The sequence below is a fragment of the Neomonachus schauinslandi genome, chromosome 5 (assembly GCF_002201575.2).
Source record: "Neomonachus schauinslandi chromosome 5, ASM220157v2, whole genome shotgun sequence".
Classification (NCBI taxonomy): Eukaryota; Metazoa; Chordata; class Mammalia; order Carnivora; family Phocidae; genus Neomonachus; species Neomonachus schauinslandi.
This window is the reverse complement of record NC_058407.1, coordinates 449,976-475,261: the sequence shown is the minus strand read 5'-3', so window position 1 is coordinate 475,261 and position 25,286 is coordinate 449,976. Positions and strand designations below refer to the sequence as shown.

The 25,286-nt window shown below is 63.2% G+C and overlaps 1 protein-coding gene across 1 annotated transcript in view; it reads right to left on the bottom strand.

The window, feature by feature from the left end:
• SBF1 (SET binding factor 1) overlaps nucleotides 1-25,286 on the bottom strand; it is a 27,824-nt gene extending 2,538 nt beyond the window's left edge. Inside the window, 37 exon segments of the mRNA XM_044915302.1 lie at nucleotides 4,313-4,543; nucleotides 4,614-4,744; nucleotides 4,832-4,958; nucleotides 5,027-5,212; nucleotides 5,284-5,385; nucleotides 5,721-5,900; nucleotides 6,002-6,073; nucleotides 6,075-6,184; nucleotides 6,501-6,578; nucleotides 9,458-9,595; nucleotides 9,910-10,106; nucleotides 10,253-10,460; nucleotides 10,572-10,708; nucleotides 10,808-10,986; nucleotides 11,437-11,564; nucleotides 11,784-11,979; nucleotides 12,058-12,131; nucleotides 12,215-12,387; nucleotides 12,472-12,737; nucleotides 12,824-12,976; nucleotides 13,057-13,125; nucleotides 13,406-13,555; nucleotides 14,325-14,437; nucleotides 14,518-14,722; nucleotides 14,820-14,918; nucleotides 15,002-15,130; nucleotides 15,209-15,322; nucleotides 15,675-15,752; nucleotides 15,862-15,975; nucleotides 16,066-16,174; nucleotides 16,249-16,381; nucleotides 16,491-16,596; nucleotides 17,173-17,283; nucleotides 17,367-17,525; nucleotides 17,737-17,874; nucleotides 18,306-18,391; nucleotides 25,081-25,286. Of these exon segments, the coding sequence (XP_044771237.1) occupies nucleotides 4,313-4,543; nucleotides 4,614-4,744; nucleotides 4,832-4,958; nucleotides 5,027-5,212; nucleotides 5,284-5,385; nucleotides 5,721-5,900; nucleotides 6,002-6,073; nucleotides 6,075-6,184; nucleotides 6,501-6,578; nucleotides 9,458-9,595; nucleotides 9,910-10,106; nucleotides 10,253-10,460; nucleotides 10,572-10,708; nucleotides 10,808-10,986; nucleotides 11,437-11,564; nucleotides 11,784-11,979; nucleotides 12,058-12,131; nucleotides 12,215-12,387; nucleotides 12,472-12,737; nucleotides 12,824-12,976; nucleotides 13,057-13,125; nucleotides 13,406-13,555; nucleotides 14,325-14,437; nucleotides 14,518-14,722; nucleotides 14,820-14,918; nucleotides 15,002-15,130; nucleotides 15,209-15,322; nucleotides 15,675-15,752; nucleotides 15,862-15,975; nucleotides 16,066-16,174; nucleotides 16,249-16,381; nucleotides 16,491-16,596; nucleotides 17,173-17,283; nucleotides 17,367-17,525; nucleotides 17,737-17,874; nucleotides 18,306-18,391; nucleotides 25,081-25,135 (5,034 nt within the window). The 5' untranslated portion in view covers nucleotides 25,136-25,286.

The following is a 25,286-nucleotide window of genomic DNA, read 5'->3' as shown; positions in this document are numbered from 1 at the left end:
GGGCCAGGCAAGATGTCACCAGCCTGGCAGAGCGCGGCTACCAAGACACTGTGAGCTAAATCCAAATTCTGGAGGGTACCCAATGCAGGAAGATGCAGCAATTCCAAACGGAGTGGAAGTACCTCGCTGAAGCCCTGGAGAGGCCGTGTCGGAGTCGGGCTCCTCTAACCCTAGGATAAAGGCTTCTCTAGAAGTGCCCTAGCAAAGCGGAAGGACGACCCTTGAGAAGACCAAGCTGAGCCACACCTTCTTTAACTGAGTGCAAGGATAAAATCCAAAACTCCTTAAAGGAAGACAACACAATCCTGATCCTCAACAATGCAGAATCCACAATGTCGATTATTAAAAAAATTATTAGACAAACAGAAAAGTAGGACAATGAGAGCCATACTTAAGTCAGATGTTAAAAGAAATAGATCCAAAAAAGAAATAGGTATTGGAATTGGCATACGAGAAATTCAGAACAGTTGTTATAAATATGTTTAAGATGTAAAGAAAAAGACACAATGGTCAAGCAGACAGGAAATCTCTACAGAGCATGGAAACTATATTTTAAAAATGCAAATGGAAATTCTAGGACTGAAAAATACAGTATCTAAAATGAAAAATTTGGGGCTCCTGGGTGGCTCAGTCGGTTAAGCGACTGCCTTCGGCTCAGGTCATGATCCTGGAGTCCCGGGATCGAGTCCCGCGTCGGGCTCCCTGCTCGGCGGGGGGTCTGCTTCTCCCTCTGACCCTCCCCCCTCTCATGTGCTCTCTCTCATTCTCTCTCTCTCAAATAAATCTTTAAAAAATAAAATGAAAAATTCATTAGACAGGCTTAAGAAGATATTAAACATAATAAAGAAAAGAGCAGTGAACTTAAAGGTAGGATCACAGAAATCATCCAAGATGAATTGCAAAGAAGAAACAAATATGCCTCAGGGACCAATGGGACAATCAAGTCCCAGAGGAAATGAGGGAGAGAGATTGTGCAGAAAAAACTTTTTAAAGAAATTATGGCCTATGGGGCGCCTGGGTGGCTCAGCTGTTAAGCGTCTGCCTTCGGCTCAGGTCATGATCCCAGGATACTGGGATCGAGCCCCGCATCAGGCCCCCTGTTCGGCAGGAAGCCTGCTTCTCCCACTCCCACTCCCCCTCCCCCTGCTTGTGTTCCCTCTCTCGCTGGGTCCCTCTCTGTCAAATAAAGTCTTTAAAAACAAAAGCTTAAAAAATCATGGCCTAAATTGCATTAAATTTGATGAAAACTATCGTCCCATAAATCTAAGAAGCTGAAAAAGCTCTAAGCAGGAGAAACAAAAAAACCTACGTAAGGGGCGCCTAGCTGGCTCAGTTGGAAGAGTTTGCAAGTCTTGATCTTGGGGGTCATGAGTTCAAGCCCTATGCTGGGTGTAGAGATTACTTAAATAAACTTTAAAACCCCACATGACGGTCAAATTGCTGAAACCGAAGGTGAAGAGAGAATCTTAAAGGTAGAGAAAGAAAGGGCGACATTACATGGAGTTTACAAAGATAAGGAAAAGCACCAACTTTTAATCAGAAATAATGCAGGCGTCTGGGTGGCTCAGTTGGTTGGGTGTCTGCCTTCAGCTCAGGTCGTGATTGCAGGGTCCCAGGATCGAGCCCTGCATCAGGCTCCCAGCTCAGCAGGAAGCCTGCCTCTCCCTCTGACCCTCTCCCCTCTTATGCTCTCTCTCTCTCTCAAATACATAATTAAAATCTTTAAAAAAAAGAAACAATGCATGCCAGAAAACCATGCAATGACATCTTTAAACTGCTGAGTGTAAAAAGCTGTCAACCTAGAATTCTATATCCACAGAAAACACCCTTTATTTTTTTTTTAAACACTTTGACAGAGAGAGCGAGAGAGCACAGGCAGGGGGAGCAGCAGAGGGAGAGGGAGAAGCAGACTCCCCGCTGAGCAGGGAGACCGACCCGGGGCCCAATCCCAGACACTGGGATCCTGACCTGAGCTAAAGGCAGATGCTTTACTGACTGAGCCACCCAGGTGCCCAGAAAACACCCTTTAAAAAATAAAGGCACTGGGGCGCCTGCGCTCAATGCAGTCTGTTGAGCGTCTGCCTCGTGGTTTTGGCTCAGGTCATGATCTCAGGGTCATGGGATGGAGCCCCGTGTCGGATTCTGTGCTCAGTGCGGAGTTTGCTTCAGATTCTCTCTCCCCCTCTGCCCTTCCCCTGCTTGTACTCTCTCGCTCTCTAATAAATAAATCTTAAAAAAAATAAAAAACGAAGACATGGGAGACCTGGCTGGAGAAGTCAGTGGAGTGTGTGACTCTTGATTTTGGGGTTGTGCGTCGAGCCCAGCGTTGGGTGTACAGATTACTTAAATAAATAAAACTAAAAATAAAAGGGCACAACAGGCCCAGCCAGAAGCCACTGTGTTTTCAGGGCCATCGGGGGGGACTGGACACAAAGCCGCAGCAAACCGGTACCGCAGCTGCCACAGGTCTGTCTGCAGTTCCGCGATGTCTCCCTTGGCCAGAAACGCACGAAGCTGTCTCGGAGATCAAAGCACCGAGCAAACGACGGCAAGGCAGAGCCCCCCGACATGGACGCCTGATTCCCCGGCGAGTACGGCCACGCCGGAGCACAGCCACCGTCCATGTTGCTGTGCGGCGTGGACAGCACGGAACCCGCCCCCGGGGCAGAGTCACGCCACGGGAAGGGGGCGGCCGGCCACCGTCCCGGCTGGTGGAACCCTGAGGTGTTTCCAAACCAACTCCTCAGTGATGCCAAGTAAAAGCACTGAGCACCCGGGAAAACACAGCACGGTGGAAAAAAGGAAGTATGCCGGAAACCTCCAAAATAAGTAAAGGCACCACAAAGACATTTTTGGGTGAATAAAAGCTGAGGGAATCCGTCACTGGCCGACCTCCATCACGAGAAACGCTGAAAGTTCTTCAGGCTGAAGAGAAAGGGAGGAGTGAGGATCACTAGAAACAGCAAGCAGAGGAGGCTTCCTCCTCGTTTTCTAAAGTCTTCCAAACAAAGCTGACTGTTTAAAACACACAGTCCGTGCTGCGTGCTTCCGTCACGTGTAGAATACGTGAGGTGAGCGGGCGGGCGCTGACGCGTGACCGCCGTCCCTGGCAACCGCTGAGACGAGCACGAGGATGTGCAGCTCAAGAGGTAAATGCAGCAGAACGCTCAATTGTTAGGAGGGAAAAACAGAAAAGGAGGAAAGGAGCAAAAACTAAATACGACAGTCAACAAACAGCAAGAAGCTAGACTTCAGGGGCGCCCGGCTAGCTCCAGGGGTGCAGCGTGCGACTCCTCATCTTGGGGTCGTGAGTTCAAGCGCCACGGTGGGCGTGCAGATTGCTTAAAAAAAAAAAAAAAAAAAGCTGGACTCCAACCCAGCCATGTCAATAACTAAGTGTGAAGGTACTAAAAACTCCAATGAAAGAAACCGTCAGATTGGGTAAAACCAACCACATGCCGAGTGCGAGAAACTCAGCTTCAACAAAGACGCAGACCAGTCAGAATGACAAGGCCCCACGATAACACGACGCTGTGAGGAAGCTGAGCGGCACAATTCACGTCAGACTCCCAAGACAGTGAGAATCACCAGAGACAAAGAGGGTCTCCTCTGCCCTCTCGGCCTGTGGGTCACCCGTGTCCCCCCAACCCCTGGGTAACGGCTGCCTTTAGGCCAGGCCCAGCGCTGCGCTGTCGACAGACATTAACTCTGTTTACACCTCCCCACCTCCCCGAGGGCCCGGCGTCAGCACCCTCTTCCCCCAGAATGAAACAAGCTCCCAAGTGCGTAGATATCCCCCAAAAGCCAGACGGCCGGGGGCTGGGAGGGGAACGCAGACTCCCGGTGTTCCGGAGCCGAGGCCCGTGCGGGACTCTCAGGCGCTGCCCTGCCCTCCTCTAGGCCAGCTCTCTGCCCTGGCAGATCCTGACTCCTGGGGCTGAACACCCGTGTCCCCCGAGAACGGCAACTCCCAGCTTCCAGGCCCACAGGCCCACCTCCCTCTGACGGAGGCACAGGGCAGGCTGGACCCAGGGCCACCAGGGGACCGGGGGTGGCTGACAGCCAGGGGCACCCGGGAAGCAGGTGCGGCGGTCTGGGAGAGGACAGGAACAGTCCCTGGGAAAACCCTGTCTTCTCCGAGGGCCGACCGTACACGTGCCCAGAACAGAGAAGCCACTTCATGGGACCCAGGGGTCCAGGCCAGCAGCCTTTGGTCATCACTGTCTGCACACACGACGCGGTGCGGGGCAGGGCCAGCCACCCCAGGCTGGCAGGCACCTCACAGGGTGGGGAGAGGCGCCTCGGTGCTCACCTCCAGCAGGCGTGAGATGGCATCCGGCTGGGCTCGGGGGCGGCTGTCGTAACAGGGCCACACCACCCGGCGCCTGCTCTGGGGCGCACCCCCGTCAGGCCGCTCTTCCTCTGGGGGCTCGGGGGGCCCCTGAGCCAGCTCCCAGTCGTAGGGGGGGCCCTCGGCCAGCGTCTCCTCGGTGTAGAAGTCCCACACCTTCAGGTTGGACACGTTGCTGTAGGGCCGCAGGACCTGGGGGTGGGGGTGGCGTGAGGAGCTGGGCGGGAAGGCGCCCGCCCGCCCCAACCAGGCCCCGGCTCACCTCCGTGTCCTCAGGTGCGTACATGTAGTTGTGGAACACGGGCGTCCTCTTGCTCAGCCGGTCCACGTACTCCCACACGGACCTGCACGCCTGCGCGCCCCTGCGCTCCCCCTTCTCCTCGTACAGCAGCCCTGCAGGGGTAGTGCTAAGCCCTGGCCACCCTCCAGGCCCAGCCCCGGCCAGCCCGCCCTGCCCTGAGGCCCAGCCCTGCCCCGTACCCAGCTCAATGCGCTCATAGTCCGAGTCGAGCAGAAAGGTCCGGAAGCGGCGGGAGGCGTGGTGGTAGCCAAGGAACTTGAGGTAGAAGGGGCTGAACTCGAACTCCATGGGGAACTGCAGGTGGACCTGTGTGGGGTGACGGGTCAGGGGCCGGGAACCGGCAGGCACAGCCCCCACCGTGGCCACCTGCTTACCTGGTGCACACAGTCCAGGAACTGCAGGAAGACGGGCGTGAAGCCACTGCCCTGCCCAGCCAGCGTGTGGGCCCCACGGTGGCTGAAGCGATGGCCGAAGGAGAGCCACTCCTTCTCCACCAGCAGACGGAAGCCCTCCAGCGTGCGGTAGAAGGGGTCGGACAGCAGCTGAACCAGAGACACCACCTGCCAGCACCGCCCGTCAGCACAGCGCCCGCAGGACCCGGCCCGGGCTGTCCCCGTGGCCCACCACGCACCTGGGTGGTGATGTCCCAGCCGTCCTCCAGGCTCACCAGGACGGAGGAGCCCGAGTCTAGGAGCTCCACCACCAGCACCGACACCTGGAGCAGCTTGTGGATCTGCAGGGATGGGCAGCCCCTCAGCACCTCCCAGAGCCAGTGCCCTTGGACTCCAGCACCCACGCAGGCCCCCGAGGCCCACACCCCGTCCTTCAGATGCCCTGCCCCACCCCAACAGACAGCAGGTGGCCCCAGCCTCCCTCCACCACACGGTACTACCATCCAGGTGGGAAGCGTCTACCACCCCCTCCCAGGGCCCAACGCCATCAGACAAGCAAACCCGGACCCCATGTGCCCTTGGCTCTCGATAAGCAGGCACTCCCACGTCCCCCCGCCCCCGCACGCCTCCTCGGGGCCACCCCTAACCGACTGCAGTGGGGGTGGGGCTAATAGACCTGGATCAGCCACTCTGAGTCCTCCAGTGAGCGCAGAAAGGAGACCGGGCTGGGCTCAGGGAAGAGGCAGCCCGGGACACATGCCTTCAGCAGCTTTTTAAAGCTGGCCTTCACCTGCCGTGCCTCGAACACCTCGATGGGCACCAGCTCCCACTGCTGCAGGGGGTCTGGCCGCACACCCTGAAGAAGGCCAGCCGCGGTGAGATGCGCCCAGGCCCTGGGCCCCTTCCCCGCCGCCCTCCCCCCCCCCCCGCCTGGCCCTGTGTCCCCACCCCAGTCACCTTGAGCTGGGCTTTGTCCCCAATGATGTAGAGGGCTGCACGCTGGGGCCGCAGAAAGCCTGGGTCAGGGGGGGGCCCCGTTAGCCTGGGGCGGGCCCAGCATGTCTCTGCCTGCTAGCCGGGAGCCCACGTCAGCGCCGAGCCCACCACTGCGCCCACTGGCCCGGACGCTGCCCAGTTTACCTGCACAAAGAAAACATGAGCATCTGTCCAGGCCTGGGGCACCACTTAACCTGGTGCTGAGCTCCCCAGGCAAGGCAGGGGAGGCCAACAGGACCCCAGCTGGGCCTGCATCTGCGTTAGTGTCGGAGGGCTGGGTCGGGACTTGGGGCCTCAGGCTGTTAGTGCCCAGGGCTGTGGGCAGGGCTGGGTTATGCTGGTTGTCACGCGGGGCTGTTAGTGCCAGATGTGGGGGGACGTTAGTGCCCACGACTGCTCAATCATACAGGGGTCATCAGTACCAGGTGGGGGGGGCCAGCCTGTGTGGACAGTACGGTACCTCGGGGAGCGGTCCATCTGGAGGCCGAGGCCGCCATGGGGTTGGACAGCGTGGTGACCCTGGCTCTGGGGCTGGGCACTGGGGGCACAGCAGAGAAAAGGCTCAGACCTGACCCCAGGCCCGAGGGTGTGCCCGGCATGGAGGGCCTGTGGTCCAAAGGGACTAGCTATAGGGCTGGGTTCCCACCAAGCCCCTCAGGAGCCCCACAGATAGCGGAGGCAATACCAAGGCCCTCTGAGCCCTCAGGGGCAGGCCAGGGAGCAGAGAGCCAGTGGCAGGTAGAAGAGAGGCAAGAACCCTGGGCTCTCCATCCAGCGCCTCCTCCACAGCCCATCCCCGCACCCTCAGCCCCCGTGGGCACTGCCCAGAGCTGCTCACAGCGCACACCAGCAGGGGGGGGCCGTCAGGTACAGCCCAGAGAAGAGGAAGCCTGGAGCCTGGAGCTCCTGGCCAGGAACCATGGACACGGGCAGGCCTGAGCCCCAGGGGCAGCACTGGCGGAGTAAGGCCACCTGCCTGAGAGGCCCAGGCCCCCAGCTTACAGGCGGGCACAGCCAGGCCTGGAGGCCCAGGGAGCCCAGAGGCCCAGGGAGCCTGGGGGAGGAAGCTCCCCGGTGCCCTGGCTCAGCTGCCTCTGCAGAGGACAGCAGGGCACTGTCCCTATCCGCCACAGCAGCGGCCGCAGATAAGCACGACACCAGCCTGCCACACTGCAGGCAGGACGCACGATCACTCGCAGCAAGGACATGTGTGTCTCAATTAGAACCCACACACGGCGGAGCCCCCAGATGCCCCCAGGCAATGGGGGGGCTTGCTCTGAACTCGGGGGACACGGGGAGGCAGCACCAGGGGGTTCTGGGCACAGCCAAGGACACCCAGGCCACATTAGGGGAAGACACAGGCGCTGGGGACAAAGAATCCTGTGGGGAGGGTGCTGCCTGCAGGCGCTACTCAGAATCTCTCTGCAACGGTGGGACCATAAAACATACTTGATGCTGGACGCTGCTGTTTGGAAAACCAAAAGCCCCTTGAACGAGGAACAAGAGGGGAACGGGTGGATGCCAAGACCGCCCCCCATAAGCGACCACACGGGCACACTGGCCGCCCCCGTATATGAGCCCAGACCTACAGGTTAAACAGGGACGGAGGCTGGTGCGCAGACAGCAGGGGATGTGCTGTGCAGAGCGACACCAAGCAGGGGCAGAAGCGGGGTGTGGGGTCCGCAGACCTCGACGGGGAGGAGAAGGCCCTCTTGTGTGCTGGAGACGCCCCCTCCGCTCCAAGAAGGGGTGGCAGGGCGACTGCGAGGCCCCGCGGAGTGGACAGAGCGGGAAGAGTCAGGCAGCATGAGCACACTTCCGCGAGGCTCCACCCACTGGTGGTGCCACTAGCCCCCAAAACCCACCCGTGCACCCCAGTGCACCCAGGACCTAGAGCACCGGCACAGAAAGGTGCAGACGAGCGTGAGAGGAGGGACGGGGGGAATGAGGAAGGCCTGACCAACAAGGGATCCTGGTGTGGTGTCTGCACCAACCAGCACCTGAGGTGCATCTCACAGCCAAGCGACCCCGCGTGTGTCATGTACCGACTCTGAACCAGGTGGGGTACACATCGGTCACGGCACCCACACCTCCCAGGCGGACACCAGGCTGGGGTGGGGGGCAGGCCCAGGCCAGCAAGGGGAGCCTCACAGATCAAGCCCAGACGGAGGCCTCTGGACGCCAGGCCCCAAGCACACGGCCAACATGGGCTGGACAGCAGCTGGAGTCCTAGGTCCAAGGACGAACCCTTGAGGATCTATCAGCCAGACCAAGAGAATGAGGCAGACGGGACCAGGGCATCCGTGGGGACCCAGGCAGGGGGGAGGGGGACATGGGGGCGATGGGGGCTTGCGGGGGGGAGACGGCACAGCTGGGGTGAGACAGGGCAAGGAGAGAGGGGTAGCAGAGGACAGGGGTACACGGAGGAGATGGGGTGGGGGGGGAAGAGGGAAGGTCAGGGTCAGGCAGGGGTGATGGGAGACCTGGATGAGATGGGGGGAGGACGGGGTCAGGGAAAAGCAAATGGGGTCAGTTGGGAGGTAAGTGCGATGCAAGAGAAGTGACTGCTGTGGAGCCAGGGCCCTGGAGGACGAGGCCACCCCCGTTCTGACACCGCCTCCTCCCCCGACTTACAGAATACGGCCCCCACGGTGTCCTCTCCCGCCTGCAAGCCTCTCCAGGAACCCAGCACAAAGACAGCTCACCTCCCCAGAAAGGTCCCCACCTGTCACCAGGAGGTCAGACCAGCCCTCCACAGCGGCCACGTACCCCTCGGACAGCAGCACACACGCTCGCATCCCCAAGCCCCTCTGCGGCCGCCCCACACTAGTGCCCGGACGGTGAGGGGCAGGGCCCACTGATGGCCCCAACCTCCCAGGCCTGGTGCCTTCTCTGCCACCTGCAACACTGAGACCCTGCCACACCGGACAGAAAGCAGGACCGGGTCCTAAGGGCCTGGATCCACGTGGGCGCAGTGGGGCCAGCGGGTGTTGAGAGCGCCCGTGGTGGGGACGGGGAGACCAGTACAGACAAGACTGAAGGAACCAGGACAGATGAACGAACGACGCAGCCCAAGCTGTCAGATGGCCTTGACAAAGTGGAGGGACAGGACAAAAGGGCAGCCACCGCGACAGCCGGGGTGGTGGGAAGTGCGGGGACGCGCAGCACAAAGGAGGGATGGGGCCCAGGTGGGGGTTTCAAGGGTCAGCTGTGTCCAGGGACCTGGAGGCAGGCTACAGGCAGGGAAGACGAGGGGGTCAAGGAGCTCGGCCCAGGCAGGAGACAGGACCGATCAGAGCCGGGCTTCAGAATACTTATGTGATCCCACACCCCACACGTTCCACCCCCTCGCTGGCCTGCCTTCCACAAACGCCAGCACGGCCCCCCCAAGACCCCCCGCCTGCAAGCACCCCTCACCGTGGCTGCCCACGTGGGCAGAGGAAAAGCCGCTGAGGGTGTTCCGTCCGGACGCATCCGCGTAGCGGGGCATGGAGCTGACCACCGCCTGCAGGTACTTCTCCTGCTCCAGGCTGCCGGAGTCTGCCTGGGACTGGCCTGGGGGAGGGGAGGGGCTGGAGCCAGGTCGGGGGTGGAGGGGGGCGGCGAGGGTGCGGTGCGGGGCGCAGGCGCGCGCGGGGACAGCGGTGGGGGGAGGCCGCAGGCGCGCGCGGGGACGGGCGGGAGGGGGTGCCGCAGGGGCGCGCGGGGATGGGCGGGAGGGGGTGCCGCAGGGGCGCGCGGGGACGGGCGGGAGGGGGTGCCGCAGGCGCGCGCGGGGACGGGCGGGGGGGGGGATGCCGCAGGGGCGCGGGGACGGGCGGGGACAGCGAGGGGGGGCCGCAGGCGCGCGCGGGGACGGGCGCGGGTACCTGGGGAAGGCGCGTTCTGGGCCTTGAACAGGCCGACGACGCCCTTGCCATGCAGGCCGCCGGAGCGCAGCAGCACCGCCCTGGAGCGCCCGCTGCGCCAGCACACCACCGGGAACCGGTTCTGGCGGTAGCAGCGGGACACGCGCTGCAGGGCGTTGTCCTGGACGCTCTGGGGGACGATCAGCAGCCCCGGGTAGCTGCGAGGAGTCAGAACTGTCCCGCTGAGGCCGCAGGGGACAGGGCACGCCCCCAGCGCCGCCCCTGCCCCCAGCCTCTGCCACGCTCCCTCCAGGCGCGCCACCGGACCGGGAGCCAGGGCGCGGCTTCTGGGCGGCCTGCTCACCTGCGGCAGATGGCGTACATGCGGTTGACCGGGGAGATGCGGAAGGGCTCGGACTTGGCGCGGCTCAGGCTGCTGCTCAGCGTGCCCAGCCCCAGACGCTGGTAGTCCCGGCAGCAGGCCCGCTCCACCAGGCTGCTCATGGTCATGCGATCCGAGGGCTTCAGGGCCGAGGACGGGGTCAGTGTGCTGGGCTCCAGCTCCTCCAACACTGGGGCGGGCGGGGAACACGGGGCACGTCACCCACAGAAAGCCCAGGCCCCCTGCCCTGCACGTGGGGTCTTCACCCAGACCCCCCGGGGCTTCCCGCGCCCCCACCCACCTGAGATCTCGTCCTCCTGGTCCTCAGGAGGTGGCTGGCCCCGGTGCTCCCAGCTGGGGGGGTTGTACTTCTTCCGAGTAACGTACTGCCGCCCGAGGGTTTTCTTGGCGTTCTTCACGATATTGCGGGACAGGGTCCTGGAGGGGGTGCGGGCGTAGGTCAGCAGAGGCAAGAGAATGGATGCGGGGGGACACACGCACAGGGAGGGGCGGGGGCCCCGGGGCCCAGCGCCACACCTGAGGGAAGGGCCCTTGTCCTTGGCGGTGCGGGGCGGCCGGCCGGGTGTGTGGGGGGAACCCAGGGTGAAGGCGAAGGTGCCCCTGATGTCTGGCGGGTACCGCAGCTTGTGCAGCTGCTTGCGGAAGAGCTCGGCGCTGTCGGACCCCACCTCCTCGTCAAAGGCCATCTTCAGCAGCTGTGTCAGACAAGAGGCCCTCAGCGTCCGGGCGCCCTGGGCTCTGGCCTGGCCGCAGAGGCAGGCAGGCCGCCAGCAAGCAGCTGGGGGCCCCTGGAGCCTGGCAGGGGCGTCCTCCTGAGGGGCAGCGGGCACGCAGGGGCCACTCGTCACGCGGTGTGTGGCCGGTTGTCACCAAGTTGTCACATTCGTTTGTGTGACTTTCAGTCGTGCGGGATACACGGATGCCAGGGTCAGGGTCCCCCCAAACAAGCACAGGAGCCCTAAAGGCCAGCACGTCACACAGGCCAACGACACCGAGCTACAGCACGGCGGCTTGAGCGTGAACAAGACATCCCAGGCGCCACGGGTGAGGTCCCGCCTAACGCCAGCTCGTGAGAACGAGAGCCACGACGCAGGGGCCCCAAAGCCCCCCAGCACGCCCGTGCCCAGCACCTCCCCTGGCCAGACCTGGAATGTGCAGGAGCGCAGCTGCAGCCCGTCCTGCAGGAGCTGGTCCACGGGGTTCTGCACGCTGATGCGCTTCTCCTTGGTCAGCGCAGCCACCGGGAAGGAACGCACCACCACCTGTTCCCCAACTTAGCACAGGCCGGGCAGAGTCAAGGGGAGGGCAGGACCGGGGGTCACAGGGTCTCGGGGTACCAGAGCTATGGAGGTCCCGGGCAGGTGGGAGGGGGGCAGACAACGACCTGTCTTGCACAGAGACCCCGCACCCCTGAGGAGGGAAAGTCCTATTCCCCCCAAGCACCCCGGTGGGGAAGGGAGGGCGGGGGCAGACGAAGGGTCCAAAGGCTCACCCAGGGGGTCGGTGGGCATCCCCGTGAAGATCACCCGGTACGTGGTAAGGAAGACGGCGCCCTCGGCCGGGAGCAGTGCGGGTCCCCCCCCGGTGCCCCCCGCGCCCCCCTCACGCCCATCTGGCAGCAGGTAGACGCGCAGGCCGTCCAGCACACACTCCTCATCGGGCAGCAGGCGTGGCCGCAGCAGTTTCGGCTGCTCAGGGACAAGAATGGCACCTCAGGATACCGCCCAGGCCCTGGGGCCCCGCAGCCCTGCCCAGTCCCCGCTCACCTTTTGGATGGGGGGCAGCCTCTTGCTCTCACGGTGCACAGCCTCCAGAGTCTCGATGTGCATCTGGACGATGTCTGGGAGACAGTCGCTTTCATACCCTGGGCCCCCCATGCCTGCCCGGCTCAGGAGAGCGTTTCCACACCCAGGCCCCCCGTACCTGGCACCATGACATGCAGCCCCTTGAGGTGGTCGCTGGTGACCCCACTCTCTGTGCAGACCTTGTCCACAAAGCGGTTAATGAAGCGGACCACGGCCCCGGCCACATCGCAGGTCTCTGCATCCTCGAAGCCACTCTCCGTGTCATAGCTCTCCGCCACACTGCCCGCCATGCTAGGCCAGGGAGGGGGCACGTGGGCACAGGCCCGGCCACCCGAGCCCCACCCACCTCCAAGGCCCACGAGGCCCCGGCCGCACCTGCTGGTGACCAGACTGTTGCTGGCGCTCTCCAGGTCGCCCAGCCCTGCGCGCTCCCGCAGGAGGCGGCTCTTGCTACTGTCCAGGGGCAGCAGCAGGTAGCTCATGCGGTTGGCGTAGTGGATGGCCTGGCTGAACACCGTGCTCTCCTCCTTCTGCACCAGCTCCTGCTGCTTCTCTCGGCTCAGGGTTGGCCACAGGCGCCGCTGCTCAGAGGCCACATCCAGGGCAGAGCGCTCGTCCTCCTGTGCAGACAGCTCCCCCACCTGCCACAGCGCCCAAGGTGAGCCAGGACGGGGCTGGGCTGGGCTGGCCCGAGGCCCGAGGCCCGGGAGTCCCCGCACACCTGCACGTGGTCTCCGTCCTCGGCAGGCTCTAGGTAGAGGGCCCGGATGTGGGTCTGCACGTCCCCGTAGAACATGGCCTCCCAGAACTGCGGGGTGCTCCACACCACGTGCTCCTGCACGCAGCTGTATGCAAACTGGGTCACTCCCGGGCTCAGCTTCTGCAGAGGCCAGGGTGGGGGGTCACCAGGTGCAGCAGGAGGGGGCGAGGGAAGGGCACCGGGGCGACCCCAGAACTCACCCGGCAGAAGGCCGTGACCAGGGGCAGCAGAGCTGCTGCGATGCCATGCTCGTCCAGGGAGGTGCAGTCCTGCAAGAGCCGTGAGCTGCCCGAACCGTGCCCACACGCCCACCTTGCCCTGACCGGCCCCGCCGCCAGAGCAGCATCTCCCACCACTGTCCCCGTCTGAGCCGGCTCCCAAAGGGCCGCCCAGAGGTTCAGGTCCTCCCCCTGCCACCCCCACCCCCAGACCAGGATCTCCCCAGCTGTCGGCACTGCCAGAAGATGCGTCCTCATGGGTAGACCGGGGAACCCCTGCCCGCCCCACCCTTGCGTCCACAGCAGGAGCAGGGTGGGGGCCCGGCCTCACCTGCAGGCAGCAGTTCATCATGCGGACAACGAAGTCAAACTGCTGGTGGTCCAGGACTGCCCGGTTCTGCTGCACGTGCAGGTGCAGCTCTTGCGTGAGGCAGCGGCGTGCCGCGCGCCCCTTCAGGGCCCTCAGCACAGCTGGCAGCAGCTGGGGACAGGGGAACACGGGGCTGGGGGCATCCAGCCATGCCCTGGAAGGAGGGGGGAGGCACAGGGCACAGAGCCCAGGAGGGGAGGGCAGCGGCCCCTGGGAGGCCAGAGCCCAGGCTCTAAGCACAGAGGGGACCTGGAAGCGGTCCAGGTCGGGTGTGCCTAGACTCTGCAAGTTCACTGCCCCGCAGAGACGGAGACGCTGCACATCCACAGCCAGGGTGCAGCCCCTTGGCCCTGAGCCCCAGCACGCACCAGCTCCCATGTCTGCAGCCCCCCGCTGGCCAGGGCCTCACTGTCCAAAAAGCATAAGTCTAACGCAGAGCTGGTGGCCGGCTGGGCACCGGGCAGGCCGCAGAAAGGGCTGTGTGCTTGTTCTCTTATTGCTTTTCATCGTAAAACCACTGGGAGCCCTGCAGGCCCCTTCCAGGAGACTGTGCAGCCGAGACGCAATCTGGCTGCTGTGAAACCCAGAGGAGCTCTCGAGCACCACAGAGGGCGAGACCAACACACACACAACTGGGGTGGGCCTGCACTTCCGTCAGGAAGGATGAAGAAGAAACTCAGCAGCAGAAACCTGCAGGTTCCCATGTCTGGAAGACGAAGTAAAGCCCTCCTGCGAGCCCCCCCCCACCGCAGGCTCTGCCCAGCTGCACTGAGGAGGGGGCCTGACACCTGGTGTCACCTGCCCCTCATGCCCCTGGCAGGTGAACAGACCCTGGGTCCAGCACCCTTCACAGGTGCTCCCTGCGCCCGGCTGCCCTCACCTTCTTGGCCTCAAGCATCTTCCCCTCAAACACGTAGGAGATACAGTTTCGAACCACCTCCAGCCGGCGTGCACTGTTGCCATGGAGCCCGCCACTCCGCTCCAAGATGGCAGCTGGGGAAAAGAAAACGCACTCATCTCTGACCTCGTGCCTACCCTGGGCCGAGCTCCCTGGCCCCCTCCCCGTTACGCACTCATGGGGGGCCCCGAGGGCACGGTGGTCCTCCTCTCAGCCTTCACGGCCGGGGGTGCGCCCTGCATCTTGGCTGTGGCCTGGTCCACGATCCACTGCACCATGCCGTCATCCAGCCGGGGGAAGGGGCGGGGCACCCGCCGCAGGTGACTGGCCTCCCCTGGCCTCTGCACCTTGTGCATAGCCACAGCGGGGTACGGGTTCTCCTGGGTGGGACACGTGTAAGTGTGGGCAACCTCCCTGATGCCAGGTGGCACGGTGACCGGGCCAGGCTGGTCCACCCCCTTGTGTCACCCGCCATACATTCTTGTAAAGCTGCTCTGCCAGTTCTTTGACGTGACGCAGGACGCGCTGGGGGTGGTTCTCATCTGCCCGCATCCGTGCCACCTCATGGGCCACCAGCTGGGGGAGGAGGCAGGGTCAGGCAGGCTGGGCGAGGCAGGGAGTGGTGGCGGGGGCTCCTCCCAACTGGGGTGGGGATGCACCTCATCGAACAGGTCCGTAGCACGGTAAGGGACCCCACGCTCTGACACGAAGCCTGCAAAGGCCATGCCCTCCAGCACCTTCATCAGGAAATCATCCTCCACCAGCCCACGCTGGCCCAGGAAGGCTGCCTGGGGGCATACAAGGGGGTCAGCCCCTCAGCATTGACTTCCTGCCCACTTCCACCCTTAGCCCGACCTGTGGCCCACCTTATGAAAGCGGATGACAGGCTCTGGATGGATGCGGACCATGTGCAGACACCAACGATAGCCCTGTAGGAGCTGAGCAAAGAGCCGCAGAAAGACAGCACGCAGTTCCTTGTCCTGAGGCAGGCGAGTGCAGGTGAGGGCGAGGCCACAGGCCTGCCCCAGCCCCTGCACATGGCAGCCCTCCACCTACCCCAGGCTCCACCCCGACGCACGCACACACACCTACCCATGCCCTGCCAGGCCTCCCAGGCGCCTCTGCCCCATCCTGCTCCTCCAACCTTCTTTCACACAAAGCCACAGCGACGCCTCTGAGGCTCAGTGCTGACGACCACTCCCACACAGACCCCTTAAAGACTCACCCCCCCCATGCGGCCCCCTGCAACTGGCCCAGAGGGGTGGCTGCAGACCTAAGGAGAGGGCGCAGGGTTAGCACAGGCCCCTGCGCTGGGACCGCAGTGACCCCCACCTGCATCTTCAGGGAGGAAGCGTTGGTTGACGGTGGTGGGAAGGCAAGATCCGCTAACTCCAGCTCTGGATCCAGGACCTGCAGAAGCAGAGGGGAGTAGGGATGGCCGCGCACCCAGGGCCCGGGGCTCCCCTTGCTGCCAGGTGACCCCATCTCAGCTGCCCTGAAGCCCCTGGCCCCGCCTCACCATGCTCAGCACACTGTGTGTCTGACTCTGCAGCGGCTCCGGCAGGGGAGGAATGTGCACACACTCAGGGACCGTCACCGTCCCTCCGTCGAGATCGGCAACGATCACGTCCAGCTATGGATCAAAGGGAGCAAGCAGTCAGGGAGCCACCGGCCAGTCGGCGTGGCCCGGAGCGGGGAGGCAGGCACAGGCCGCAGCCCTTACCAGCTCTTGGGTCTCTGCCTGGAAGGCCGCGTTGACACCGATGATGAAGGGCGTGGGGGTGCTGAGGACCTCCAAGAGCTGCGCCGGCAGGATGGGCACGTAGGTGAAGCTGCAATGGGCGAGGGCTCAGTGCGGGGGGCCGAGGGCGGGGCGGGAGGAGGGGCTGGGCGGCAGCAGGGGCACCTGTATCGGAGAGGGAACAGCAACGCCAGGAGGCCCCGGCAGGCGTCTGAGAGCCGCTGGTAGCTCCGGGACAGGAAGAGCACCTTGTGCTCCGTGAGTGCAGCGCAGAACAAAGACAGCACGTTGGTGATGCCTGCAGGGAAAAGCACAGGCTTGGAGGGCCAGCTGAGCACGAACCCCTCCTGTGACCCGGGCCCGGCGGGCGAGAGGGCGGCATGCGCAGCTGGGGCGGCCGGGCTCACCCAACTGGCGGAACAGCAGGGCAACACTGCAGCGGCTGATGGGCAGCGAGTCGGCGAGTGGGGTCTGGATGACCTGCCGGTCACCGGCCCCCAAAGAGATGGTTCTCTGTGGAAAGAGAGGGGCCGGTGCTCAGCTGCCCCGACCAGACCCGTCTCTGCCCAGAGCTCCAGGAGCGGAGGCGAGACCGGCCAAGACAGGCCTCACAACAGGAGGGAAAGGCCACGGCCGGCCTCCCGGCCTGAGCACTGCTGCCAAGGAAACTCAGGGCCTCTGACCTGGGGCAAGGTGGGGCCTGGGTGGGCAGAAGAAACAAAGAATCCGTACCACTCCATCCTCAACAGAGTCCAGCTGCACAGGACAGACAGGCAGAGAAACACAGTTAGACGCACCTACACGTGGGGACACTGACCAGGGAGCAGACAGTCACGCCGACACCAACATCCAGAGCCAGGCACACCCAAGGAACAAGAGGACAGAGGACCTGAAGGGTGCCAGGTAGGGAGCCAGGCAAGACATGGGACACACAGGTGAGCAGGCAGGGCCAAGACGCAGGAGAGCGTCCAAGGTCTGGGCCAGGCTGAGCCCAGCTGGACACTGAGCGCCCACAGGCTGCACCCTCGTGGTCTGGGACACCAGAAGGGCCGTGGCTATGGGCGGACAGCAGCTGCCCCCAGGACCCACCTGTGAGCCCCCCGCCAGGGGGATGATGCACGTGAGCAGGTTTCCGATCACATTCTCCAGGCCCACGTTCAGACCCTCCACATGGATGGTGTAAATGAGGCCCAGGCTGTTCTGCAAGGACCACAAACGGGAATGGCGGCGCCACCGGCGGGGGCACCCCATATCCTGCCTTGAACCCTGGCTGCCCGCCTCACCCTGAACACCTCCGCGTGGTCCAGTCGAGACACCAGCACCAGTGTCTTGGGCGCGAACAGCTGGCCAGGTGGGCCAGGGGTCGCAGGCGACAGTTGCGCTGGGCCGCCCTCGTCCGCCTCCTCCTCCCGCTCAGTGGCGTCCTCGGCGCACGCCACTTCCTGTGGACAGAAGCCCCGTCTGCCCCGCTCTCAGGCATGTCCCACAGGCCCCGGGGGAGGACACCGGTGACTCAGACGGGAACTCAGGCCTCCGTGGGGTTGAGGCACCAGGACTTGCCACAGACAGGGAGACACACGCGTGGACAGAGGCAGAGGGAGTCGGCCGTAGCCAGAACCCCATCAGGCTGTACCCCCGAGCCCCCAAGATGACCTGTGTGGGCTCTGCTGGCTCCCAGAAGGTCAAGCAGGCGCAGTAGTGCCGCTCAGAGTTGATGTCGGTGAGGACGGCAACGAAGAAGGTTGGTGGGTTCCTCTCAGGACACAGCTGCCACCCGCTGGGCTGGCAAAACTGCAGGGGAGGGGGGTGAGGGGTCAGCAGTTGGCTCCCTCCGTCTCCCTGCCCTCAGAAGTCTGCATCCAGGGCATGGACACCAGGTTCCAGTGTAGCAGGCAGCACCTCACTCTGCGACCCTCAGTGCATCTCACCTGCTAGACCTCAACCCTCCCCCCAAAAGGAAGTCACAGCTTCTGGTCTCACTGTGGCCAGAGAACTCCCTGATGCAGGACATGGTCTCCCCATCACAAGGGACAGATAACATGACGTGCTGTGGGCACCAAGTACCCTGCCAGCCAAGCCCGTGACCCCCACCCTCCACCCTCTGCAGCAGCTCAGCTATCTCCTTGTGCCCGTCGGGGGCTGGGCACTGCAGAGGCTCCTCACAGTCCTGGGGAAACCAGTGCCGGCCTGCCCCCACCCCCACCTCAGCACCCCCCACTCACCAGCTCGATGCCCTGGGGGAACGGGTTGTCCTCCCAGTCCTTCTCTGGGAAGCGTTGCAGGATATGGCCCTGGCCTTCCCCACTCCCTGAGGACAGAAGCACGTAGTCAGGGCATCTCCCACCACCCACAACCCCCACCCAGGCAGGAGCCTCAAGGGTCTCAGATGGAAACCTCCTACCCAGCCTGGACTTTGTGTAGCATCAGACCAGGCTCAGCTCCCAGACCTATCGTTTCCCTAAAAATAGTCTCATGAGGGGTGGCCACTAGGCAGCCACGGACCCCAGGGCCCCCAGAGGGCACAGAGAGAAGCCCTGGTATGGGACAGGGAGTCCTGAAAGCCTTTGGCTAGGCCAGGCACCAAAAGCATGGAGGCCCCGGCCTGGTGCCACTCCCGTGCCCCTCCCCAACATGCCAACACCCCCAGGCAGAACCCACCTCCAGCCTGCTGCACACCGGCAAGCCAGCCCTCCACCAAGGGGAGAGCAGCTCTGGATGTTCCATAGCCGACCACCAGCTTCGGCACTTAGCCCCCACCAGGCCGTGAGCACCATGAGGACGGGGGCACCCCACTCCCTGGTTCACCTCACCTGCCAGCTCTGAGCCCACTCGAGAGGCAGAGGTCTCACACCTGTTGTCTGTGCCAGGGGAGAGAGCACCCAGGCCCAAACTGCCCTGTACCATGGCCTCAGAGACAGGCCCAGCACACGGCCCAGAGAGGTGGTAGCTGTCAGGAAGGACAGAGACCAGGTCTCAGGACACCCACTGAAGGAGCACCCTCCTGGGCGCTGGGGATCCAGCCACAGTCAGGGGCACTGAAGGCCTGCTGTCTCTGCCTGCACACAACACCGCGCACAGCCACACAGACCGGGGGCGCGGAGCGCAGCCCCCATAGGTCCCCTGGGCCAGGGGGAGGGATGGGGGCAGGAGGCCCAGGGCTGCTTCCCCCACTCCATGCCTAGAGCACTATTCCCAGCTCCGGTCCACATGGGTGGAGTCAGGGGCCCTTGCATCTTGCTCACCCGCTCCAGAGCCAAACTAGGAGGCATGATGAGGGCCCTGTCAGGGGACCACTCACCTCACAAGACCAGCAGAGAACGGACACAGGTCTCTGTTCTACCTCCAGCCCACCCAGCATGGCAGCAGGGTAAAGCAGCTAAGACAGAAACCTCCCTACCTTCACCTCTCACACATGACAGGCAGGTCCCTGGGCACAGATGTCCCCACCCTATGCTCGAACCAGCTTCGACACCACCGCCCACACCAGTAGGAGAGTAGGAGCGAATAGGTAAGGAGTGGGCATTGGGCATGAAGCCTCTCTAAGGGCCTGCCCCAAGGCCCAGAAAGCCAAGGGACACGGCCTCTGAAGACCTGCTGCATACAGCTCCCCCACCCCCGTCCAGCCAGCCTGGTCCATCCTAAATGTGCACAGGAGCCTCGGACAGAGCCAGGGGCCTGGGCACTGGTGAGAAGACCCCAGCAACTCGACAGCAAAGGAGCTGAGCTACAATCTCAGGAGACCACCCGCCCTCCAGGATCATGAAGGCAATGCCAAGGAGGTCGGCAGCGGCGGGCAGGTTGCTGCCAGTGGGGCGAGGAGGGGCCATGACTCTGACTCACAAAACCTCAGTTTCCTGTTCCCCACCCCCTCCCACCACCGAGACTCTGAAAAGACAGACCAGATAAGACAGGGAACAGGAACAGGTGTCTGTTGGTACCGTACCTATCTACACATAAGCATGCATACACGCACATGGTCCACTAAGACAAAGCCCCTTGGGTCCCCCCAGGCCCACTCCCCAGGGCCACCCTCAACAGGCCCAGGCCAGCTCACCCTGAGCCATGGCTTCCCTCCCCACCCACTCCCCTAAGGGCTGATTTGTGCGCAGCCCCAAACCACCATCTGGGCCTGGGCCTGGCTGGCACCCAGGGCTCACCCAGTTCTTGCCATGAGGCAGCGGGCGGAGGAAGGAAGAGAGGATGTATGCAGACGGGGACAGTAGCCTCTGCCCCACAGGCTCCCTCCCAAGGCCAGACAGCCTTCAGAGGGCTGCTCTCAGCAGCCTCTCCCCACAGGGAAGCAGACAACGTAACTGGCCATTGTCCACGACCCACCCTCCCCACCCCATTTAGCCTGTGAACCATCAACTCCGACTTGCAGGGCTCCGCCCTCTGCAGAACCAACTGGAGGCTTTCTTTCAACTGCCCCCACGGCCAGTAGGCATCCCCCCCACAGCCCCCAGCTCTTTCTCTGGGCCATGATGGTCCCAAACTTGGCCTTCAGGTCTCAGCCCAAAGAGTGCCCCCTCCTCCAGGCAGCTCTCTGCACCCTGCCTGAGCCTGGGGCCTAGAGCAGGACCCCCAGGACCTCCCTCCCTCCACTAAACTCCTCTGTGGCTCCTGGTGCACCTGTTGGCTGGCTGGGCCAGATGGGAGCTCCATAAGCAAGAAACTACGTCTCTGTATCCATCGCTGCACCTGTGCCCGGCACAGACAGACGCAGCCTAATTAGGGCTTGCCGGATGCATACGGCCAGCTGCACAGCCATCCTCCCACACCCAGGCCCACTCACACCCCACAAGCAAGCAGGTTCCTTAATCAGAAGTGCAGGGCAGCTTTTGGAGCCCCAGGGTGCTCCAGGACAGGCAAGCCCTTCCTGGAAGGGCACACCACAGAGAGGCCCGGACTCCTCCTCTCTTTCCAAGCCTCTCTGAAACCTGGCCCACACCTCAGCTCTGTGCTAGCAGGGGCCAGGCTGCAACCTGGCTGCTGGCCTGCATCCTGGGGGAGGTGAGGGCTCTGCCATGTCTCCCAGTGTCCCCCACCCACTTGAGCCCTTGTGGCCATGGAGGTGACCTGCAGCAGCTCAGCTCCCTGCCCCACCAGAGCCTCCCCCACCTCGGAGGAGGAAGGGCACCCTGTCACCCCACAGTGGTAGAACTAATCTAACCAGCACCATCATGTGTCCCAGGGTGGGACTCTTTGAGAGGCCTTAGGAGGAAGGGCACCAAAGTCCCCTGAGGCACATGGGCGGACAAGCACTTCCTCTTGCAACCATGTCCCCACAGCCAGCCCTGTGTGGGCTGTAGGCCTGAACACAGGGCGAGGGAACACAGAGCACGCGTTCTGTCATCTGCTGGCAGTGGCCGTCACCAGTGCCAGGCTCCGACGCCTGGAGGGCCAGCCCAGGCCAGCATGCACAGTGAGCAGAGGCAAGGGAGGATGGCAGCCTCTCTGCCTGCCCCTCCCGTTCCTCCACACAGCCCAGTGCAGATGCCCTGGGACAAGCTCAGCTATAGGAAGAGAGTGAAGGAAGGACGGGACCTTCCTGCTGCTCCACACACCCAACCTCCACACCCAGGGCGTCCCAGCAGCCACAGCAACAGGATGTGTGCAGAGGGGCTGCCGCCTCGCCAGTGGTCCTCCCCAATCTTCCCCCGGGCGGACCAGACCGGCTCCCAGGGTGGGGGCTGGAAGCCAGCTGAGGCCATTCCAAACAGCCCAACCTGCTCCAGAGGGCAGGAACATGGGCGGGGAGAGAAGATGGGGCCCAGGAATGTGGCCCGCTCAGCACAGTCAGATCTGAGAGAGGCCAGGCCATGGGACAGAAGGTCTTCTTCTCAAATGCTAGGGGTGGGGCCGGGCATGGGGAAGGGTCCTCCTCCCTGGTAGACACGCACCCAGCTGCCTGGTCAGGTCAAGTGTGTCTCCTGCTCTCAAAGACACAGCCTGGCACTGGCCATGCTGTGTTCAATCAACTGACCACTGTCAGGGCCCTCCCAGCCCAGAAGCTAGGCAGGTGTGATCTGACTGGCCCCCACAGCATCCCCAGAGCTGGGCCCGGGGTACAGAAGCTGCTAAACCCATGTCCTGTGAAGGAGCTCCTCCCACTCACCAGGGGAGGGGTCTGCACTCTGAAAGCTGGGGTCCCATTCAGCCCCCTCCCCACGCTCCTGCCTGGAGAGGTCTGCCAGATGGTAACCATAAAACCAGATGCTCCTGGGCGCCTGGGTGGCTCAGTCGGTTAAGCGACTGCCTTCGGCTCAGGTCATGATCCTGGAGTCCCAGGATCGAGTCCCGCGTCGGGCTCCCTGCTCGGCGGGGGGTCTGCTCCTCCCTCTGACCCTCCCCCCTCTCATGTGCTCTTTCTCTGTCAAATAAATAAAATCTTTATATAAAAAATAATAAAGTTTCATTGGGCGCCTGTGTGGCTCTGTCGATTAAGCGACTGCCTTCGGCTCGGGTCATGATCCTGGAGTCCCGGGATCGAGTCCCGCGTCGGGCTCCCTGCTCGGCGGGGAGTCTGCTCCTCCCTCTCCCGCTCCCCCCTCTTGTGCTCTCACTCTCTCTCTCAAATAAATAAATAAAATCTTAAAACACACACACACAAAAACCAGATGCTCCCTCAGGCAGGGCTCCTGTACCCAGACCCTGCATCCACCAGCTCCAGACAGGATGTCCAGATCCAGGCCAAGGACAGATATCCCCCTCTCCTACCCCCTCCACCGAACCCAGAAGACCCTGCATCCCTGTCCTGATGTCCTAGGCCTGCCAGCACACAGGGTCCTCACCTCCAGCAGAAGTGCCCACTGTGTCAGTGCCTGTGGGTATCCACACACCTGCTGCTCATCATTAGTAAGACATCCATTACGTCCTGGAGCCTCCCCTGTGAACAGCTTCACATTTGTGTCCACCTCATGCTCATGGCAGCTTGGGAGGTCTGTGTGACTCATTCCAAGTCCAGATGAAAAAGCTGAGGTGCAGAGAGCTGGAAGACTGGCCCAAGGTCAAGAGCTATCAAGTGGCAAGGCAGGTACCACTGACTCCCCCATGTAGTGCTCCTCTGCTTCAGGCTTCCCCCCTCCACCGGGCTCTGACCTCAGCACTATGGCCAGGGTCCTGACCGTGGGCTTATTTCTCACAGGGATGGATGAGTCCTGCCAACAGAGGCCCTGAAGCTGGGTGGCCAGCCAGCAACTGACCAGCTCCAGCCCTGGAAGGCAGTGGTGAGGGGGCTCCATGGCCCACACCCCTACTGCAGTGGACACTCAGGGTAAGCAGGCATTATGGACTCCAGCCTTCTCTCCTGTCTTTATCAGAGACCACAAACGCCAGGGGTGCCCACCCCCTGGGTGTCACAGCCAGCCTGCCATGCCCACTCATACCACCTCCCACCTCCCTAATTCACCCTCAACTCCCCATCCCTGTTGCTACCACCTGGCCTCTGCCTGTGGTCTCTGCCTCCCCAGACCCTTCCCACACCACCCTCAGCATCGTCAGCCTCCAAGCCCACTCTGTTCATGCAGCTCCAGCCCAGGGCCCCTCATGCTGGGGCAGCCCCTCAGCCAACCTTGTTCCCCTGGATCCCATGCCTCCCTCTGTTCCAGGTGGCATGGCCTCCTCACTACCCCCCACGTGCACCTTGGAACGGACAGTTCTGCCTCTGTGGGCCTGTACAGCACTGACAGTGAGCCTGCCACGTGCAGACTGGGACACAGAGATGACTGGTTCTTGCTGCAAAACCTCCCTCTCGGGAGGAAGACACGCTCATCACTGAGGGTGTCAGGGGATGAACCCGTGGACAGAGAAGAGGAGCGAGTCCGGCAAGGGCACTGAGGAGGGTCTGGAGTGTGCAGGGTCCAGCAGGTAGTCTCAGCAAGAAAGGCAAAGAGGAGAGAAAGTCTGGGTTCCGGGAGATGACAGTGGCAACTGGGCTGACAAGCAGCAGCACAGACTGGGGGCTCAACCCCACCTTCAGTCTCGAGGTTAAGCCCCAGCCTGACCACAGAGGCATCCCCCAAGGACATGTACTGCCCCCCTGCAGTTGGGATTGGAGCCCACAGCTTGGTGGTGGCTTAGGCTCTGTGGGGGCTCAGCCCAGGCAATCAGCCTCTCTGCCCGACTCCACTCTACGTAGGAGGGAGAGGGCAAGGAAACCTTGGTGGGCTGCTGGGAGGAAGAAATGAGATCACACACACAGGGCTGTGCAGGGCCTGGCAGACGGAGAGCACTCCCAAGCCACTGTCTCCATGACTGCTGCTGATGTCACTGTCAGGCTCTTTTCTGCTACCCTGGGCTGAAGGGCTCTCAGACGCAGGCGCTACCCCTAGACGTGGACCTCCCGGACATCGGCACCAGTCACCACAATGATCCCCCACCCAGGGCTTGGCTTGCAGGCATGAGGACCGCAGGCCCTCTGCCAGGAACGCTCTTCTCTCTCTCCGCCTCACATTTCCTCCTGAAGTGGTCCTTAAATCCCACCCCTCTTCTGCATCCCCCCGGACCAGAGACATCCCACACGGGCAGGGCGGAGGCTCCAGGCCAGAGGCACCGGGGGTCAAAGGAGGGGCTTGCAAGCGAAGTATCCGTGCCCCTAGAGGCAGAGCTACCCGGCAGTCGGCCAAGGCAGAGAGGGCCCATCCCACCCAACTGGGAGGCGGGAGGCCGAGCCTTCTCGGGGCCCTCCCACCTCCCAGGCCCACGCCAAAGCGCTGCCTGACCCGGTTCTGTCCTGAGTGTGATGGGCAGGTTCGGCTCGCCGTGTCGCACGGCCCTGCTGTCCCCAGAGAGGCCGCCCCTCCCCGACGCCCGACCCCCGACCCCAGCCCGGCAGGTGCCCCGGACGACCCTCGTGCTGGCCCGGCGGCCGCAGCCCGCCCGCCTCACATGTCCCCGCGACTGCCCCGGAGCGCCTGTCCTGCCGCCCCGGCTGACCCTTCCCGGTCTCCGGGCTCCGGCCCTCCGCTCTCAGCCCTCGGCCGCGGGCCCGGCACTCACCGCGCGGGTGCGGCCCGAACGCCACCAGCACGAAGTAGTCCGCGAGCCGCGCCATGGCGAGGTGCGCGGGCGGGCTCCGCGGCTCGGGGACGCGAGGGCGGCGCGCTCATGGCCCGGCCCCGGCCCTGGCCCGTGCTCCCCGGACACCCCGGGCCCGCTCCGCGGCGGCAGCCAGGGCTCCCGCCGCCATCTTCCCAGCCAGCCGG